This window comes from Eutrigla gurnardus, assembly GCF_963514095.1.
Source record: "Eutrigla gurnardus genome assembly, chromosome: 20".
NCBI classification, from domain to species: domain Eukaryota; kingdom Metazoa; phylum Chordata; class Actinopteri; order Perciformes; family Triglidae; genus Eutrigla; species Eutrigla gurnardus.
The window spans coordinates 2,373,259-2,393,805 of NC_139931.1; the positions used below are offsets into that span (position 1 = coordinate 2,373,259).

Sequence of the window (20,547 nt, forward strand, 5' to 3'; positions counted from 1 at the left end):
ATGGACTTCATTACAGTTTTTGGAAGTGTTTGGACCAAGGTTTACATGTAGTATAATAATAGTATTATTAGTGTATCCTGATCGTTATCTGACTCTGAGCAGCAGAACGGCTTTAAATCAACAGAGAAGCAAAAAGAAAGAAGCTGCGCAGCTTTGAATGTTGGTTGTGAGTGATTTTTGAAGGAAGTTGTTCTGACTTATATATATGTGCTATTATATATATATATATATATATGTAGAATTTGAGTTAGCCTATTTATGTTTCTGTGGTAGAACGGGTGAATAGAGCACCAAGTATTCTGGTTTCTATGTGTTATATCACTGAACTTGTTTGTGCTGCTGCTCAACAACCTGCTGAAACCAGGTTTCACTGCTTCAGAGGTTTTGATATAAAACAAACAAAAAAACGATTGGTTTCTGATGGAATTCATTTCCCAGAATGCATTGTTTTATCGTAAAAAAATAAATAAATACAAATGTATATTAACTGAATACAGCAAAGCAAATATTATATTTAAAGATTTAAAAAAAAAATCAAGTGTAATTAAATATTTGATGGTTATTTTGTTTGGCGTGCAGGTGGTTTTGGTTTCCTGTAAAAATAAAGACGATAAAAACCTAATTTTTGTTGTTGTTTCTTTTCACTTCCAGCATTCATATGCAGATGAAGCTGAAAATCAGTCTTGACTATCAGTCCAGTGTAACCCACTTGAGAAGAGACGTCAGACTAGAATCCAGCAGTTGTACAGTGAATGTATACGTTAAATAGATTTGATCATATATGTATTTTTATTTCGTATTAATACTTATCGGTGTATTGGTGCATGCCGAATGTATGCATGCTTTGTACTGAATGCCAAAACAATACAATTGAATCTGCTAACTATTGTTAGTATAGTGAATTAAAAGCAAGCATGAATGAAATTGCAGACTTTTTGAATGGGGTTTGGTGTAACCCGCTTGAGAAGGGACGTCAGGCTAGAATCCAGCAGTACGTATTACTTTAAATAGATTTAGTAAGTTAGGGATCAAAGACGTCTAGGTGTATAGTGGCATGCCGGATTTATGAGTACTTCGTACCGAATGCTAACACATCATTTCCTCACCTAACTATTGTAAGGATATTTAATTTTAAGCAAACGAGGATGAAACGGTGGTGTTTTTGAATGGGGTTTGGTGTAACCCGCTCGCGAAGGGACGTCAGGCTGGAATCCAGCTGTTGCACTTGCGCGCATCGTTACCTTTAAGATGTACGAAGGATAAAGCCTTGTTTTAGCTAAACCCGACACCATTTTAGCTTAGAGCGGCGCCGGAGACCAGCTGCCTGGTTTTGTTTTAGAAGCCCCGGGGTTTGTTTGTTTGTTTTTTTTTCAAACCGAGGAAGAGGGGGGGACCATGGACGGACCGAGCTGGTTCCTCTAAATGTCGGATTTCATTATTTGTCGGCCTACCGTGAAGTGGCGGTGGCGGGGGCGAGAGGGACGGGACGAGCCGAGCCGAGACGGGGTCCGCGAGGAGGGTGGGTGCGTACACAAAAATACTTTCCCTTTAAAGCGGGAGAGGGACAGAGGGGGCGAAGGAGAGATAAAAAAAGAAAAGGAAGAAAGACCGAGAGGGAGGGAGGGCGAGAGAGAGGGAGAGAGAGTTTGAAAAAAAGAGAAAGATGTCACCCCGTCGATCGAAACGCCGAGGCGGAGCCACGGACCGCGGCCGACCGGGAGCTCTCTAGTTAGGGGACGAGCTGTACGCAACGCCGAGGCTTGGGACCCGACGCTGCGGCCTTTTTTTCCCGGAGCTATCGCAAAAAAATAAAAGACTCCCGAACAGCCGCTGTGATTTAGTACTACATCCCGCTCATCTGCTGTAGTACAATGATCTCTATTCTGCATGCAATTCACCAAATTTCTATTACAGTAGACATAAGCAAATTATATTAATAAATGCATTAAAGCAAAGCATGATATCAACCATTTTGTCGCATTTACAAAAAAAGAGAGCATCTCGTCAGTGCCCGTTTAACGCAAACTGATATTAATTCATAACTCATAGCAGCCGAATCACTCATAAGTGTTGATTCAAGCTGAATCTCGTCCGATGTGCTCTCACGTTTCCCACGCACTGAGCCCGGGCAGGTAGAGCAGAGACGCAGGCCTCGGATCGTGGTTTCACAGCGCCTCTCCTCGGCTCCGGTTCCCCCCGCCTCCCTCCCCTCTTCGCTCCCCGGCGGTGTGCTGCTGCTCCCCGGCCGCGCTGCTCCAGGATGGACACCTCCTGGAGCAATTTCCTCTTTCAGGTGAGTCTTGAATTGATGTTGGAGCTGCTGGAGGGGGGAGGAGGGGGAGGAAGGGTGGGGGTGTTTGACCTTTCTGCATGGGGTTAAAGAGGGAGGAGAGTTGGGGGGGGTTCAGGGTGCGGATCTCAGGTGTACTCCCCCCCCCCCCCCCCCCCCCAGACGTCCCCCATGAAAACGCTGATTCTCCTTTAAATTCTGTTTGTTAATAAACTGTAACAAACTGGATGTACTCAGTGGAAGTATTCAGGTCCTTTAATGCAGTACAGGTACCCGACTACTGTAGAAGTACTAATACCACAGAGTGAAAGTACCCAACTACAGTAGAACTACTAATTCCACAAAGTAAATGGACCCTACCACAGTAGAAGTACTAATACCACAGAGGGAAATACTCTACTGAAGTAGAAGTACAAATACCACAGAGTGAAGGTAGCCTACTAAGTAATAATACCACAGAGTTAAAGTAGTCTGTTAGAGTATTGTTTCCCCTCGGATTCTTCTCAGAGTCCAAATTAAAACATTTTTATTTAATATTCATACAAACGGAGAAAGGTTTCATGTTTGTGGGGTCAATAAGTCGATCAGATGACTCAGCGTTTTCCTGTTTGATGGTCCAGACGCCGTCGACTCAGACTCAATCTGAGACGCCTCTCCAGGCAGAGCTGCTGCCGGAGCTCACCGGGCCGGCTCAGAGTCCTCCAGGCGAGCACCTCGCCTCGCCGCCGTCCACCGTCGACACCGCCGCCCTCAGCGAGGAGCCACTTCCTGGTATGGACATAGACATATATACATACATACATACATACACATACATATATAAAGTATTTGTACAGAGGGCTCCTATTAGGGCCATAGTCAATAACAGATATCTGGTTGGACAAGGCGACCAATCAGTGAGCTGCTTTCTGTCACCTGATAGTTCAGGTGTTTCATTCATTCACGTCTTCATCTGCATTTGATCCATCGACACAAACCTCTAGTTCTGTAGGTGTTCTGTAGTTCTCTAGTTCTGTAGGTGTTCTGTGGTTCTCTAGTTGTTCTGTAGTTCTCTAGTTGTTCTGTAGTTCTGTAGTTCTCTAGTTGTTCTGTAGTTGTTCTGTAGTTCTCTGGAACAGTGCGGGACAGCCTCGTGGAGAACAGTTTACTGATGTAAGTGTTTAACCATCTGTCAAGTCGTTGAAGTTTGTCCCGCTTCTGTCTCCGTCAGTCAAACCGCCCCCCAAGCCGGGACGCCCCGCCCACATCTGCGCCACCTGCAACAAGGAGTTCAAGAACAGCTACAACCTGCGGCGGCACCAGTCGGTGCACACGGGCATCAAGATGAAGGACCGGGTGGCCCGGGAGAAGGAGGACGGGGGGAAGGTGGGGGGGCGGGTGGAGAAGCACACGGTCCCCCTGTCCCTCCTCCACCTCACGCTGCCCCCCCAGCAGCCGGCCCCCCCTCCGCTCCCCACCACCATCCTTGTCGCCCCGGAGACCCTCCCCTTGCTCGGCCAGCAGCAGGAGAGCCAGCCGGTCTCTCTGTCCATCACCCCGGCAACCGTAACTATGGCTGCGCCGCCTCAACCCATCCAGGCAGCTGTCGTTGTTGTGGGCTCTCTGGAGCAGGTGGGTCCAGACCAGGATTTACTCTTCCTTCCTGGTTTAGGGTTGTTTTCTCCCATGTTAGCATGGTAGCACTGGTCCCATGGTAGCACTGGTAGCATGTTAGCACCAGTAATATGGTAGCACTGGTAGCATGGTAACATTGGTAGCATGCTAGCACTGGTAGCATGTTAACACCAATAATATGGTAGCACTGGTGGCATGGTTACATTGGTAGCATGCTAGCACTGGTAGCATGTTAACACCAATAATATGGTAGCACTGGTAGCATGGTTACATTGGTAGCACTGGTCCCATGGTAGCACTGGTAGCATGGTAACATTGGTAGCAATTGTAGCATGGTAGCACTGGTCCCATGGTAGCAGTGGTAAGATTGGTAGCATGGCAGCACTAGTAGCATGGTAACATTGGTAGCAATTGTAGCATGGTAGCACTGGTCCCATGGTAGCAGTGGTAAGATTGGTAGCATGGCAGCACTAGTAGCATGGTAACACTGGTCCCATGGTAGCACATCGGGAAACACAATGAAACCTTAAAAAAAGATTTGTTCCGGACTACATGTGGCTCTCAATCTCTGCCGCACCTCCACAGAACCTGAGTCCCGCCCCCGCCGCCGCCACCACCCAGGTGAGGAAGAACCACGCCTGCGAGGCCTGCGGGAAGGCCTTCAGGGACGTGTACCATCTGAACCGCCACCGCCTGTCCCACTCCGACGAAAAGCCCTACTCCTGCCCCATCTGCCAGCAGCGCTTCAAGAGGAAAGACCGCATGAGCTACCACGTCCGCTCGCACCAGGGCGGCGTGGAGAAACCCTACGTCTGCCCACACTGCGCCAAGGCCTTCTCCCGGTAGGCACACGACACCTTCAGGGACCCTTTCACAACGTGGGACAGATGATAAAACATCCCACTTAAGTCAGAATCATTCAGACAGCAGATGTGGAACACGGAGGACGTAACTGTGCTGTTGTTGTTGTTGTTTACAGACCCGACCACCTCAACAGTCACGTCCGACAGGTGCACTCTACAGAGAGACCGTTCAAGTGCACGGTAACGTCTTCATCTGTCTGTTTACTGGAGTTCAACCAATATGGGTTTGTGAATCATAACCACCATGAGACAGTGGATCATGTTTTTAATATAATTATAATGATGAAAATTATTATGATGGTGGTGGTGATTTTAATAGCGAGCCACAAATAAACGTGAAGCTGAACGTCATGTGGGTCACAAATAACGGTAAAGTACAACTATGGTGGCCTATTCGGGCCATACTCAATCACAGATATCTATAAGGTGACCAATCAGTGAGCTGCTTTCTGTCACCTGATAGTTCAGGTGTTTCATTGATTCATGTCTTCATCTGCATGTTTGATCATCCACACGTTCCTGTTCAGTTTAGTTGTTCTCTACTTGTTCTGTAGTTGTGCTGTAGTTCTCTAGTTCTGTAGTTCTGTAGTTCTTCTGTAGATCTCTAGTTTTGTGGTTCTGTAGCAGTTCTTTAGTTCAGTAGTTCTCTAGTTCTGTAGTTCTGTAGTTCTTCTGTAGATCTCTAGTTTTGTGGTTCTGTAGCAGTTCTTTAGTTCAGTAGTTCTGTAGTTCTGTAGTTCTATATTTGTTCTGTAGTTCTGTAGTTTTGCAGTTCTGTTGTAGTTTTGTAGTTCTCTAGTTGTTCAGTAGTTTTGTAGTTCTCTAGTTGTTCAGTAGTTATCTAGTTTTGTAGTTCTCTAGTTGTTCTGTAGTTTTGTAGTTTTGTAGTTGTTCAGTAGTTCTCTAGTTTTGTAGTTCTCTAGTTCTGTAGTTCTCTAGTTTTGCAGTTCTGTAGTATTTTAGTAGTTCTCTAGTTGTTCAGTAGTTTTGTAGTTCTCTAGTTCTGTAGTTCTCTAGTTTTGCAGTTCTGTAGTAGTTTTGTAGTTCTCTAGTTGTTCAGTAGTTTTGTAGTTCTCTAGTTCTGTAGTTCTGTAGTTTTGTAGTTCTGTGGTTCTCTAGTTTTGTAGTTCTGTAGTTCTCTAGTTGTTCTGTAGTTTTGTAGTTCTCTAGTTGTTCTGTAGTTCTCTAGTTGGTCTGTAGTTCTGTAGATGTTCTCAAGTCGTCCTCTCGTACTGATCTCACGTCACGTATCCGTGTGCGTGTTCACGTTCTCCACAGACGTGCACGTCGGCGTTCGCCACGCGGGACCGCCTCCGAGCCCATCTGGTCCGCCACGAGGAGAAGGTTCCGTGTCACATCTGTGGGAAGCTGCTGTCGGCCGCCTACATCACGGACCACATGAGGGTCCACAACCAATCACAGCACCACGCCTGTCATCTCTGCAACCGTAGTACGTTCAGTTCCTGCTGCTGCTCCTTGACAGTAAAAGCTTTCCACCGACGGACCGACGAGAGGCTTTTATTGTGAAGGGTGTCTTCAGTAAAACCTCTGTGTAGTAATACAGTTGTGTCAGCATCCATATACTTAAAGTGTGTCTGTCTGTCTGTCTGTCTGTCTGTCTGTCTGTCTGTGTGTGTGTGTGTGTGTGTGTGTGTGTGTGTTCCAGGCTTCACCACCCTCACCTACCTGCGCGTCCACGCCCAAAAGCATCACGGTCAGGAGTGGAAGGAGAGCGGCGGGGCGCGGGGTGGCTTCGGTGGGACGGGGGCCGGCGGTGTGCTGCTCTGCCAGCTGTGTGGCGTTCAGTGCAAGACGGCCACGCAGCTCCAGGGTCACATGGGCACCCACGCCAACCACGGGGACCCAAGCCCCGACCAGACCAGCGGCGACCCCGTGGGCTCCACCAGCGTGGCCGTCACCGTGTCCAGTGCCAGCGCCGTGGGACTGCTGGTGACGGACTGCTCCGGCATCGCCCCCCAGCCCCACAGCTAGGACGCTGGGGGAGGGGACCGGGACTGAGACCGGGACCGGGACTGGGACTGGGACTGGGGGAGCTGGTTAACTGGAGGCGAACGGCAAGGAGGAAAGACGGTGTCCAGTCCAGGTGTGTGAATCAGTATTCTGTTAACTTTCCCTTAAAGTCCCAGTGAGAGACTCAGTAGTCTCACACCCAAATATCTGCAGCTGAGCTGCATTGTGGGTAATGTAGGCAGCAGGTTTTGACAAGGAAGTGGGACAATAGCTCCTTTTGTAATCATTTTGAGTCTCTTCTTGGTTGCTACGTGTCTCTTTAAAGTATGTTTTGGATCTGGGCCCCTGGATCTGGGTCCATGGCTCTGGGTCCATGGCTCTGGGTCCATGGATCTGGATCCCTGGATCTGGATCCTTGGATCTGGACCCGTTCAGTAATTCATCCATGTGATGATATTTAGTGGCATTATTCATCCTTTTGTTTTCCTTTTCCAGATGTTGTCTGACCAGACGTCCAGACCTGGACTCAGACCGAGACAGGTTCCCATGGAAACCGTCTTTCCTCCTCGCCATTGTTCGTCTCTTTGCTTTCCTGCTCTGTCGGCGGCGTTGAACAGCCAACCCGCCGCCGACGCCGAGAGACAAAACTGTACAGCGTCTTTTGTGGATCCGAGGAGTCAAATCCAGACCCGGGAGGGACAGGGAACCTCGGCCCCCGGTCGTCCCCCCGGAGGATCGCTGTGTGTTTTTACCCATGGGGCTTAGCGGTTAGCTGTTTCTATCTGCCGTCACGTCATCGTTTTGATTGTCAAACGACTTGATGTTTTTAGATACTTTATATTCCATGATATCAGTGTTTGTTTCTAATGAGGACGCCGACCCGAAGACGCGTGAGACTCGTCCCCTTTAATTTATTACTAAAACAGTCTCCAGGGTTGCCTTCAGACCGGGGACGCGGTCCTGGACTCGGGATCAGCTGCTCCAGACCGGCCCGTCGTGTAAATACTCTTTTATAGAGCTGATAAAGGCAAAGCAGTTGGTGTTTGTGAATCTTCCCCCCAGATGAACATTGAATGTGCGTAACTTCTCTGCTTCATGCGGTCTCCGCTCCGTCTCTGGATGCTGATTTGTAACTCTTGAAAAACGCCGTGTACTTTGTAGCTGCGTTGGTGACACATTTCTGTGGCCGTGCATATTGATTGTACTTGATGCATAGCGCCTTGTTACTACTGTATTAAAAAAAAGCAGTAAAATGCAGTAAAAAAGCATGTGTGGATTCAGGGTGAAATGACCTGAGTGGGTGTCTGGATGGGTGTACTTTTACTCAAGTAGAGATTAGAGGTACTTGGACTTGTCTTTTCATGCTACTTTACACTTAAACGTTACTGCATTTATCTTTACTTTCTTTACAAATTCAGATTTTACACACAGATCTATATAGAGTACTGCAGGGATACTCTGTAGTATTGTTTACACTGCTATTAATACTTTTGCTGGATTAACATCTTCAATGCAGGACTTTTTTTACAGTGTAATATTAGTATTTTTTTTTTTTACTAAGGTGCATTTTCAATGCAGGACAGTTACATACAGAGTATTCACAGGGTAGTATTTGTTATTTTACTGAAGTACATTTTTTACAGTGTAGTTTATGTGGATTTGTACTTTAAACAGTATTTTACAGTGTAGTATTAGTACTTTTAATGCAGTAACATTTTTAATGCAGGAGTTTTACTTGTTATAGTATTTTACAGTGACGTATTAGTACTTTTAATGCAGAACATTTATCAGAGTATTAAAACGTGTAACATTTGTTTTTTTCGAAAGACTACAGTGTAGTCTTTTTTTTTTTACTTTTTATACAGTTTCATAAAGTACCTTTTAATGCAGTAACGTTTCAATGCAGGACTTTTACTTATACATTTTTACAATGTAATATTGGTACTTTTACTGTAGTAACAGTACTTTTAATGCAGGACTTTTACTTGTAACAGAGTATTTTTTTACAGTCTAATATTAGATTTTTTTCACCGAACACGCATTTTCAATGCAGGACAGTTTCTCAGAGAATTTTCAGTGTAGTATTTGTACTTTTACATAAAAAAAATTTCAGTGAAGTATAGATCATTTTAATGCAGACATTTTTATTGCATGATTTGTATTTGTAACAGAGTATTTTACAGAGTAGTATTTTACTTTTTTATTTGTTATTATTATTTTTAAATGTGGTATTTAAGTACTTTTAATGTAGTAACATTTGAATGCGGGACGTTTACTTGTAACAGAGTATTTTCCCACAGCACGGTGTTAGTACTTTTACTGCGGTCGAGTATCCGGATACTTCCTCCTCCACCGCTGCCCTGGAGCTAAGGCTAACGTTAGCATTGTTTACAGCAGCGAGGTGCACCGACCCTCCCCCACCGGCTTTACCAGCTCCTCCTCCACAAGCTAGCCAGCTAGCACCGCCGTGGACGCAGAAACCAGAGAGCTTTTTAAAAACAACGCGGAACACCAGAGGGGTCATCCTGGATGAGACGATCATCCGGAGGAAACCCCCCAAAACAAACGGCCTTTACGGGACGCTTGTTCGACGGACGCTACGACGTGATGGCCAGCTAACTAGCAGCTACCAGCTAGCTGGACGGCTAGCCGGGGGAAGGAGCTCCGACAGTCCCGCATCTATCGGCTTTTTCGGCCGTTTTTACAAAAAATAGTTCCCGTGCCATGCGATATTTAATTCAGCCGAGCTTTTTGTTTGTGTATTAAGTTGAAGTTAACCAGCTGGCATGCTCTCTGTTTGAAATATGTAGGTCACCGTAGCCGACCAATGGTAGTTATGTGGGTCAGAGACTTCATCGGGTTAACCTATTAGCTGGAACAGCTGGTTAGCACGGGAGCTAGCTGTGGGTTTTTATATTTATCACTCGTTTAAAACAGATAAAAGAGCAAATAACGTGAACGCTCATGCTCGTGTCCGCGAGGGTCACTCGCATCGCTTCCGTGTCGGAGGTTCTCATCGAGTGGAACAATTATTTTTGTTTTTAATTTTATTTTGTGTTCGTCGCCGGACCTTCGTTGGGGGCTAACGAACGCTAGCTGTAGCCTGTTAGCTGTAGCGGCGAGCTAACCGAGGAGCTAATCGCTAATCAAACCAGGTAAGTGACAACAAAAACACAAAAAGGTGGCTTGGCTCGCGGGTTAAAAGAGTGTGAATCGGTGATTTTTTATTTTTATATTTATGTGAGCTTTAATCAATAATGTCTCCGGCTTTTAACGTATCTATATTCGTGTATATATTTATATTTACTGTTGTGTATTTCCCCACAGTGATCTTTCATCTCGCACTGTTTTTATTTTTTTACCGCACATTTTGCTGAACTGTAAAGTATCATGTAATCTGTATTTGTTTGTATATTTATGTGCATTTTTATACTATTTTTTTTTTAAATGAGCATATCTACATTTAGCACTATTAGCGTGTTACAGTAGATGGCTGGACTTTAACTTCACTGCTGTGTTTATTCTGGTGTTTTTGAATTTATGTGACTACATTTCCCTCAATATCAATAATCCATCTGAATTTTCTGCATCATAGCAAGTTATTGATTATTTTCATTATCATCTAATTCAGAGGTCTTCAACGTTTTCAGGCCAAGGACCCCCAAAGCCCATAGAGACCCGGTGGAGGGACCCCCTATTACACATCGTATAAAACTCCTTATTAAAGCGGCCAATAATAATGTGAAGTGCAGCCTATAGTGCCATGTATAACAGTACTTTAAAGGCTAAGACATTAAAATAATAGACAGATTCATATTTTAATTCTATTTCGGTGTTTCTACACCACAATTTCTCAACAATATTACACAAACAGGAAGATTTATATTTGCTTAATATAGGTTGTATTCATGTTAAAGTGGATTTTTGGACATTTGAAATTTTGGAAGAAAAAAGTTTGGGATTAAATAATTTCATGGACCCCTTGCAGTAACTCTGCGGACCCACTAGGGGTCCTGGATTGAAGATCTCTGATCTAATTTGATAATTACGTCTTGAAATGTCCCTTGCATGTTTCCACGGGTCCAAATCCTCCGAATATTCACTTGCCTGTCCTGCAGACAGATTCATTTATAATCCTGTGCTCTGGTGTTGTCCAGCCGGCTGGATCCACATTGTGCTGGTCTGGGTCTGACCCCCCCTGTGCTCGTCTTCCCTCTCTGAACACACAGGAACCCCCCCTCCCCCGGATCATGCCAATCGTGCCGCCGTACCTCCTCCACGCCTAGCCGAGCTCGGTGCCGACTACGTGGACCGTTCCTGGTGGTTTGGTGAGCGGAGGGATGGCATTTCACGGCGCCGGCCGGCAGACCGTTTGTCGAGACCTGTTCCCGGGCTCCGAGCTGGGCCACAAGTACTTCTGCGTCAACTCCTCGTGCGGAGCCCCCTCCACGGGCCTCAGCGCCACCCCGTGCCTGACCGGACCCACGGCGCCGGCCGGGACCCCGCGTCACCCCACGGCCCTCGGAGGGAGCGCCGGCGGCGGGGCGGCGGTGCCTCAGCCCTACAGCAACCCGGCCAGCGAGGTGCCGAGCCCCGCGGAGATGGAGCCGGACCGGCCCATCGGCTACGGCGCCTTCGGGGTTGTCTGGTGAGAAAAACCCCTGAAAAGCAAACAGCAGAAGGGTTTCCGTTTAGTGTTGTCGTCATGGCAACCACTGATTTCCTATTTCCTGTCATTTCTGTAGAGAATGAAATATTTTATCTGTGTATTTAGCAAAAAAAAATGTTTTTCATTTTTAGTTCCTGCATTGTTAATTATTAGTTTCATTCTGGTCTAATCTGCCAGTTATTTCCTCATTCCGTTGATTTGAATTGTCACCTGTTCCCAGAGGCCGACGTGACATCTTGTTTTCAGTCCAAAACCCCCAAATATTCAGTTTACCATTGTTTAGGACAAATAAAAGCAGCACATTTGTTAAGACAGACCTGGCAGACGTTCATCATCATCTTCAGTTGAGTCTGAAACCGTAGAATCCTCCCCGTCGTGTCTAACCTCCCATTGATCTTGGCTGTTTCGCAGGTCCGTCACGGATCCACGCGATGGCCGCAAAGTGGCTCTGAAGAAGATGCCCAACGTCTTCCAGAACCTGGTCTCCTGTAAGAGGGTCTTCAGGGAGCTGAGGATGCTGTGCTTCTTCAAACATGACAATGTAATGACGAGCATAAAGGGGGGGGGCGGGTGGTTTGTGGTCTACGGGGATCAACGGTGGACTAAACAGGGGTTTTCTTTTCTGTCTCTGCAGGTTTTGTCGGCTCTGGACATTTTACAGCCTCCGCAGATCGACTGCTTCGAGGAAATGTATCCTTTTTATTTACATAAACATCAGATTCGTTGGTTTAATGTCGGCGTCATAAAGAGAGAATCATACATGTACTTCCTCCTGTCCTACTTTCCCTTCTCTTAATTATCCTCCTCCTTTATTCTCTTAATTTAGCCACTCGCTCTGAATCCACCTTGTCACTGCAGACGTGACGCTGTGTGTGTATTTTATATATATGTGAATATATGTCGTGATATTCTTTCTATTTAGTTTTATCCACACTTGTTCGAGCAGCCAGAAATGAGTCCTGCTTCTGCGTCGTGTCGCCGTGGGCGGAGGTCAGTGTGTGGTTGTGTGTTTTTCCTTGACGGCCAAACCTCCTCGCAGCTACGTGATCACAGAGCTGATGCAGAGCGACCTCCACAAAGTGATCGTGTCTCCTCAGCCTCTCACCACAGACCACATCAAGGTCTTCCTCTATCAGATCCTGCGAGGTGAGCCGACGCGTCCCGCCGTTAAAACACACCCACGTTTGAGTTTCAGGGTCGTGCACAAAATACTCTGGAGCTTCATTCACTGTGCAGCTCTTTTTTTTTGTATTGCACGTTTATTTGTTATGTTTTAAAGCTGCTACTTCTGCACAGTGTCGGATGTATTAATGTTATCAGGGACCACGTGATCCAAGGAGCCCATCGTCGTTTTAACTTGACTGTTGTCGTTTTCCGGCTGCAGGTCTGAAGTACCTGCACTCGGCCGGGATCCTGCACCGGGACATCAAACCTGGAAACCTGCTGGTCAACAGCAACTGTCTGCTCAAGGTACATGTCGGATAGCAGCTGTTCTCTGTCCATCCAGTCGGTGACATCTTCCCCAATAACGATGGTAGATTAATACGCCGTCGCTACGGCAACAGAAGCCTCTTCTCTTTCTCAGAATTTGATTTAAAAGAGCTGCACGATTTCAGAACTGGAAGTTAGCATCAAGCTAACGGGAAGTTAGCATCGGGCAAGCAGGAAGTTAGCATCGGGCTGGCAGGAAGCTGCTGGTGGAAACGTGGCGTCTACTGTAGATGTGTAATCATGATGAGAAATTATTGTATATAATATTATTGTAATAATGAAGATGTGTTCGTTGTCTTTTCTTAATCTGCTTTCAGATCTGTGACTTTGGCCTGGCGCGAGTTGAGGAGCCCGACCCGTCGCGTCACATGACCCAGGAGGTGGTGACGCAGTACTATCGGGCGCCGGAGGTGCTGATGGGCTGCCGGCACTACGGCTCGGCCATCGACGTCTGGTCGGTGGGCTGCATCTTCGCCGAACTGCTGGGACGACGCATCCTCTTCCAGGCTCAGAGCCCCATCCAGCAGGTGGGTCAGGTGACCTGGGTCAGGTGATGCCTGCCGGCGCCACCGGTTGGTCGAAAGAGAGAGAGAGAGAGAGAGTTTTTTTAATGTGTGGTTGATGTGCTTTGACTCACTTCCTGTCCCGCCTCCCTGGTCTCTCCTCCAGCTGGATCTGATCACAGACCTGCTGGGAACGCCGCCTCTATCGGCCCTGGCATCGGCCTGCGAGGGAGCCAGAGCCCACATCCTGAGGGGGCCACACAAACCGGTACGTGACCAACACCCAGGTCCACCAACACCCAGGTCCACCAACACCCAGATCCACCAGGTCCACCAACACCCAGGTCCACCAACACCCAGATCCACCAGGTCCACCAACACCCAGATCCACCAGGTCCACTAACACCCAGACAGACACTAATGTGTTGTTTCTTTAAACTGGGATGGATCACATAATTGTATTATTCTACTGGAACTCAGAACCGGACCCTTCGAGTCCCCCAAAGTGACCCCCCTGCACCCTTGGGTGCTCTCGGCTGGTGGAGCCGGTCTGATGAAGACGAGGAGTGTGAACTGCAGCTGATGAAAACAAATAAAGTGAATGTTTGTGTTGATGAGCCTCGGACGTGTGTGTGCGGTGTTGTTTGGTTTCCATGGCGACGAGGATGAAAGAGCGTGTTTGTTGGTTTTTGCAGCCGTCGCTGTCGGTGCTCTACATGCTGTCGGACGGCGCCACACACGAGGCCGTGCACCTGCTCTGCCGGATGCTGGTCTTCGACCCGGTGAGTCCCGACCGCCAGATGGCGGTGTGGCGTTTGTGTGTCGGCGTGTAACCCGGCGTTGTGTAACCCGTCCCGTTTGACCTCCAGGCTAAGCGCATCTCCGGCAGCGACGCCCTCTCCCACCCGTACCTGGACGAGGGCCGGCTCCGCTACCACACCTGCATGTGTCAGTGCTGCTACTCGGTGCCCAGCGGACGGGTCTACACCCGGGACTTTGAGCCCGTTGCCGAGCGCCCCTTCAGCCACAGCTACGAGAACAGCCTGCTGTCAGTGTGGCAGGGCAAAGGTAGGACCTGGTCCTGATGGACCTGAACCCGTTACTTAGTACTGATGGACCTGAACCTGTTACGTAGTCCTGCTGGCTGACGCCCCCCTTTGTGTCCCCAGAGTTGATCCACCGCTTCATCACGGAGCATCAGCAGGGCAAACGCGTGCCGCTGTGCATCAACCCTCAGAGTGCTGCCTTCAAGACCTTCATCAGGTGAGGGACATTCCAGTTCTCTCACACACCATTGATGAGCAGTTTAAAGGGGGTCATAGCTAGACTGGGATGGTCCTTTTATTAAGGATCTGGCTGCAGTTCACCCAGCAACCACCGGGGTATTTAAAGCTGCTGTTTGGTCCTCAGGTCGACGGCGTGGCACTCGTCCAAGGTGTCCAGGAAGGAGGAGAGATGAACTCCTCCCCTTCCTGTTGACGAGCGGCGGCACCAGAGGAAAGGATTTCACCGGCCGTGAAAACACCGAAGAGTTCGGGTCTTTTTGTTTGTTTATTTTTGTTGACCTGGCGAGACGCTCAGGGGGGGAAAACGGCGATCACCCAAAAACCTGCGGCGTGGAAACAACTGGACCTGATCATCCTCATCGTTTTCACTTCCTCCTTCAGATCTACGCAGGAAACCGCCACTCCGATGCTCACGGCGTTTCCTTTCCCCGGTGCTGATTGAAACAAAAACAACAAAAAAAGATGAAAAAAGCTGCTTCGAGAGGAACCAGGACGAGGGAGTCGGTACTCAGAAATAACGCTTTTAATCGTTAATCGCTAGTTTTGTGGTTTGAGTAGATTGTTTGAAGTCATTCCATCCGTGTGCAATAGTTTAATTCAACCGCCAAGCAGCACGCGACTTCCTGTTTGTCATTAGAATCCCTCACTGTGTTCCCGCTGTGTCTGCAGCGTTAATAATGCAATCTAACCGATGTAGCAGGTTCTAACCACCGTTCCCCCGCTGCTCCCCCGCGTACACGCTCCTCCTGGATCAGTGTTGTTTTATCACCTTTTCCTCCACCTTATCACCTTTTTTTTTTTTTTTTTTAGAAATCTGCCTCTTTTAAATCAGGAGACCAAACAGGAAGTCGATCGTTTTATTTTGAAAGTTTACGTCAGGAAAGTGTACAGCGGCGTGTTGGTGCCATCGTAGGTTAATAATCAATAATAATGATGATCAATACGGAGCTGGCGAGACTCATTGTCAGGAAACCTACCTTTATGATCTCTATTATTATTTTTGTCCATTTACAACTTTAATCTCAGAGAATCTGTTTTTTCTTGTAAATGTTCAGCTTAAATATTGAAGTTTTTTTCCTCTGAACGCCCCCCCCTCCTCTCCCCGGCTCGGTCATTTTTACCCACAATGCCCTTTAATCCTTCGTCTAAAACGCCGTTCTGCAGATACAAAGATGCCAAATGTAGAAAAATTTGGCAGCTTTTGTTTTCTTCCTCTTCTTCTTCCCGTCTCGATGTATTTTGTTGTTTTTAATTTATTGAGTGCTTGTGGATGAGTGTGTGTCTCCACCGTGTTTAGTTACCACGGTTACCTCAAAGCCCCGGGAAGAAAGAGACAGGAAGTGATGCGTGCGCCGCGTCCGTAACGTTAAAACCCTCCCCTCTCGCTTTAACGCCATTCCTCCACATTCTTCTTCTTCTGTCGACCTCGTCGCTCGCCCCTCGCTCACCACGGCTCGGAGGTGTAGGAGAGAGAGGATGATGCTGCTGTCTTCAAGTCTCTGTTTGGTTACTTCCTGTCCTTAGATCCTGGCTCAGGTCTTTCCCCGTTTATAGACTATGAAATATACAAAACCACAACCAGGACGCTGCGGTTCTGATTCTACACTGTAAGATGATTTCTGGCTTCTGATTGGCCGACGCTCCGCTCTGTTGCAGTGAATCCAGACTTTTACATGTTTAACTATTTACCTGCAAACGTAACAAGTGAACCTGAACGCCTCGTTTCAGTTCAGTGAAGAAATATATGAGTTACTTACTTCAGACACTGGAGGTGAACTAAACATATCAATTAATCGTTTAATTGATTAATTGACTAATTAATTAATCGTTCTATTGACTAATCCTGAAACGCCGATTAAGCGACTGATCGTTTCAGGATTAATTGACTAATTAATTAATCGACTCATTGACTAATTAATCCAACGATTCATCTCTAATTTTTTTTTTTCAAACGACTGGTCTAATATGGAAATTGGAGTTAAAAAAATATTCAAATTAAGTCAAAAGGCTTAACTGTCATATTTACTTATTGTTAAAAACGTATAACTCCAACATCTTTACAGTGATATTGTCTGTTATTTTCTTCTGTTCTTCATGTTTCAAGTTAATATTGAAACAACAGAAGCTCCATTAGACACAAATGATGCTTTTATTTCTAGATTCGGATCATTAAGTTCTCATTTAAATCCTCGTCATTAGAAGTAAAGTTCTGCGTTTCTACAAGAACCTGAGCGTCTGCAGGTTGGAAGTCTTCGGCCAGAACGTAGTTAAACATGTGAAACCGCCGCTGAGGTCTTCTGGTTTCTGACTGCAGGAAGCAACAAACTTTAAAGATGGCCGTCAGAGCTGCGTGCGGCGGTTTGTCTCGTGTCAGAACGCTGTCTCTTTGTTTCACCGGTTCATTGATTTAAAGCTCCAGAGAGCTGAAGGATCCTCCTGGTTCACTTCCTGTGGCTCCTGGATCGGGTCTTTGAAAAGCTTGTCCTGAACCTCCAGCAGCTCACACAGCTGGTCTCTGACTTGTATATCTGCATGTGTATATTTATGACCCGGAGACGTTGGTTTGGATGCTTTTGAGTGCAGTTTGGTTGAGTTCGTCGCCACGACGACGACGAAAACGTACATTTGTGGTATTTTTTTTTTTATTTAATTCATCCTTTAGGAAGTGATTTTTATTAGAAGTTTCTGTTTGTTGTGATCTGATTAGATTTTAAAAGAGCCAGAAGTCGGAAACCTTTTGATGATTGTTCCCTAAAACATTAAAAACATAAACAAGTTTGATTTAAAATAGCAACATTTCATGTTGATCAGGTGACAGAAATCAAACTGCATGGAAATCATTTTGTTTTGTTAAATAATAATTCAGTTTAAAAAGATATGAAACAAACTGCAGATGACTAATATTTTACATAAAATTAAACAAATACCAAATATAAATACATTCATGACCTAAATTAATAATTTGATGGAATAAGATTAAATATATTAATTTGGGGATTAATCAAAGTGATCAGTTACTAAATAGAACAATAAAAACATTAATAAATTCTACAAAACTGACATTATTTTGTCAGATGACTGAAAAGAGCATTCAGTTTATGAAATATATAAAAACAAAGTAATAAATATTTATAACAGAATTTGTTGAATTTTTATAATTTTGGGAACAATGATGAAAAGTTTTTCTGTTTGTGGTTTTTATTTTATTTTGTTTCTTTCTGTTGTTGTTGAGTAGAAATCCTCGCGGTGATGAAGCATTTTCAACCAGATGACCTTCCTGCTAACTGTCAGCCGGCGAGGAAGTCAGACAGGAAGTCAGACAGGAAGCCGGGCGGCTGGTCATCTTTAGAAACTAGACTTGTTTTTCTTCTATGAAAAGAAACTTGATGTTTTTATTATTATAAATATGAAACTGATGTTTTAAACTGATGTTTTGTCTTCGTTTTAGCAACAACAAAAAAGTTTGTTTGTTTTTTTTGTTTTTTTTTCTTGACTTGTGTTCCCAACAAATACTTGAATTTCTTAAAAAAAAATGTTTAGAGTTAAAGTAGTGAATGAAAAATAAATAAATGGACACTGGATAATATTCCTCTAATATTCAGACGTCAATTCTTTTTTCTTATCTTATCTAAACATCAAATATGAAATTCATCACACGGGATCAAAACATTAAAATGTACATATTTATTTATAATAGTAACATAATATTACTTCGATATATTATATTTTATATGATTCCTATAATATAATATATGTATTTATAAAAATGGTGGCACATGAAGGGGCGGGGCTTAGCCTCCATATGGCCTCTTATCTTCCTACAAGAGGGATTAAATCAAAAGCCTCTGCATCTGATTGGACGGCGAGAAAGTGGGTGGGGCTACATGTATCTTACTAAGAATGCATCATATCTTGTTTTCCTATATAAAAAAACAATTGTATTTTTTAAAACCATTTTAATTTCATCTCTATATAAGAGTAATAATACTAATGTAGAAGTACAACACTAGTAATGTAGACAAAATATACAACTACTCATTATGCAGAATACTACATATATTGTTGTATTATAACTATTGATTAGATGATTATATTTTGTTTTAATCATGGAAAAATGCAAGTTAAGTACAAGTACCTTTAAATGGTAGTACAAGTACCTCTAAATGGTCCTCCAGTACTAGTACTGGACTAGAGTGACCCTCCTCCTGTGACAGGTGGCAGCTCCTCCCAGCTGATCCTCCTCCTCTGAGCTCCTGGATCCCTCTCCTCATTCAGCCCTGCACACACACACACACACACACACACACGCCTACACACACACACACGCCTCTGCACACACACATACGCCCCCCCAGGTGGACCCGGAGCCATGTGGGTCCTCTTGTCCGCCGGCTGTGTCTTCTTCCCGGGACTCTTCCTGCTTTCCAAACAGACTCTGAAACACACGATGGGATGGAGGGACGGGGACGCCGCCGTCGTGTCCACACGGTGAGAAAACACACACACACACAAACACACAGGCTCACCTGCCCATGTGGGGACCGCCTCATTATAACATCTTTGCTCCTAAAGTATGTTTTCTGATCCGTGTTTCTAATAGAAGATGACTCTGACTTCCCCTGCAGATTTCTTTCACTCTACTATTTAAATAAATGGTAACGTACAATAATACTAATAATAAGTGAAGTACGGTGGCCCTGAGAGCTCAAAACACCTGAATCACACAAAGGGTTAATTTAATATTTATTATTTGTTTGTTTTTCCGTGTAGAAACAAAAAAAACAGACAGAATATCTATGAAAATGAATATTGTTCACCGAACATCACCGATAAACTTCATGAACCACAAACCTTCGACACAGATCGTCCAATCACAACGAGGCGTTGCAGGCTGATCGTCCAATCAGACTTTGTTGCAGGCTTGCTTTGCAGTCTGAAGGAATTTCCCACAATTCACAGCATTGTGACGTTGAACACGGGGATCACCATGGAAACACCACAAGCAAAAACAACAAAGAGCACACATGTTCAGTCTGGGATATTAAATAAACACAGGAAAAAAACAACATGTAAATAAATGATTTTACTTGAATTTATCGTTTTAATATATTATATAATAAACCCACAGTTGTAGGTGTTGTTCTTGTGTCGCCATGGTAACAAAGTATTCTACCATCACACTTCACAGCCTCTCGCACTCCATGAGTGACGTCGAGTTGAGTCTCTGAGGGTTCTGGGGATGGGGGGACTCTGGGACCTAAATATGTCCTGGGTAGGGGGACTCTGGGACCTAAACGGGTCCTGGGTGGGGGGACTCTGTGACCTGAACAGGTCCCGGGTCTCAACGTTGACTGAAGGTGGAGCCGGACCTCTCTGTTTGCTTCTAAAGTTCAGTTTCTCCGCGTGACGTCTCATATTCATGACTGATATTTCGTGTTTGTGTCGCCGCAGCCTTGTGTCCTCCGTCCAGGCCGTCATGGCGACGGCGGCCGGGTGTGTCATCGCGGCGTCCTGCAGCGATGTCATGGAGGACCGGTGAGGACTTCCTGCCTTCCTCTTCTCTCTCCTCAGAGGACGAACCGTCTGACTTTATTGCTTCCTCTAGCGCCACCACGAGGTTGCCATTTGTGCTCGAGACAAAAAATATCTCATATTTCTATTTAATATAAAGCCATTCATGGTCCCCAGATGATCTCTCCTCTAGCAGGTTGTCCAGTGAAATAAATAACACGGCACCGTACAGTTAATCGTGATCCTCAGAGGATGAAACTTCTCTGACACCAAAGTTAGATGATCCGTATATAAAAACAATTCAAGTTCCCAGAGGCTCGACCCGAAGCTCCGTTAATCTAATTAACGA

General features: G+C 45.5%; 4 protein-coding genes across 5 annotated transcripts in view; 3 read left to right on the forward strand and 1 right to left on the reverse strand.

Annotated features, from left to right (window-relative positions):
* Positions 1 to 20,547, reverse strand: part of jmjd8 (jumonji domain containing 8) — a 160,224-nt gene that overhangs the window by 35,284 nt on the left and 104,393 nt on the right. The window lies entirely within an intron of this gene.
* maza (MYC-associated zinc finger protein a (purine-binding transcription factor)) lies at positions 918 to 8,012 on the forward strand. Its single transcript, XM_084037836.1, has 8 exons — positions 918 to 2,293; positions 2,911 to 3,061; positions 3,501 to 3,901; positions 4,490 to 4,746; positions 4,884 to 4,947; positions 6,046 to 6,217; positions 6,434 to 6,871; positions 7,234 to 8,012. Exons 1-7 carry the CDS (start codon positions 2,261 to 2,263, stop codon positions 6,757 to 6,759), a joined length of 1,404 nt encoding a protein of 467 aa, XP_083893962.1. The 5' UTR covers positions 918 to 2,260; the 3' UTR covers positions 6,760 to 6,871; positions 7,234 to 8,012.
* On the forward strand, positions 9,156 to 18,282 carry nlk1 (nemo-like kinase, type 1). The gene is made up of 12 exons (XM_084036636.1): positions 9,156 to 9,893; positions 10,968 to 11,386; positions 11,819 to 11,948; positions 12,042 to 12,097; positions 12,447 to 12,553; positions 12,792 to 12,877; positions 13,216 to 13,425; positions 13,568 to 13,669; positions 14,097 to 14,183; positions 14,271 to 14,469; positions 14,571 to 14,664; positions 14,812 to 18,282. The coding sequence occupies exons 2-12, from the start codon at positions 11,079 to 11,081 to the stop codon at positions 14,858 to 14,860; spliced, it is 1,428 nt and encodes a 475-aa protein (XP_083892762.1). The 5' UTR covers positions 9,156 to 9,893; positions 10,968 to 11,078; the 3' UTR covers positions 14,861 to 18,282.
* tlcd3ba (TLC domain containing 3Ba) overlaps positions 18,894 to 20,547 on the forward strand; it is a 4,263-nt gene continuing 2,609 nt past the window's right edge. For both annotated transcript variants that reach the window (XR_014599071.1, XM_084037635.1), the window contains exons 1-2: positions 18,894 to 19,175; positions 20,139 to 20,222. Coding sequence is in view for 1 of the 2 variants with exons in the window: in XM_084037635.1 (XP_083893761.1) it covers positions 19,057 to 19,175; positions 20,139 to 20,222 (203 nt within the window). In the remaining variant the exon portion in view is untranslated. The remainder of the gene's footprint in view (positions 19,176 to 20,138; positions 20,223 to 20,547) is intronic.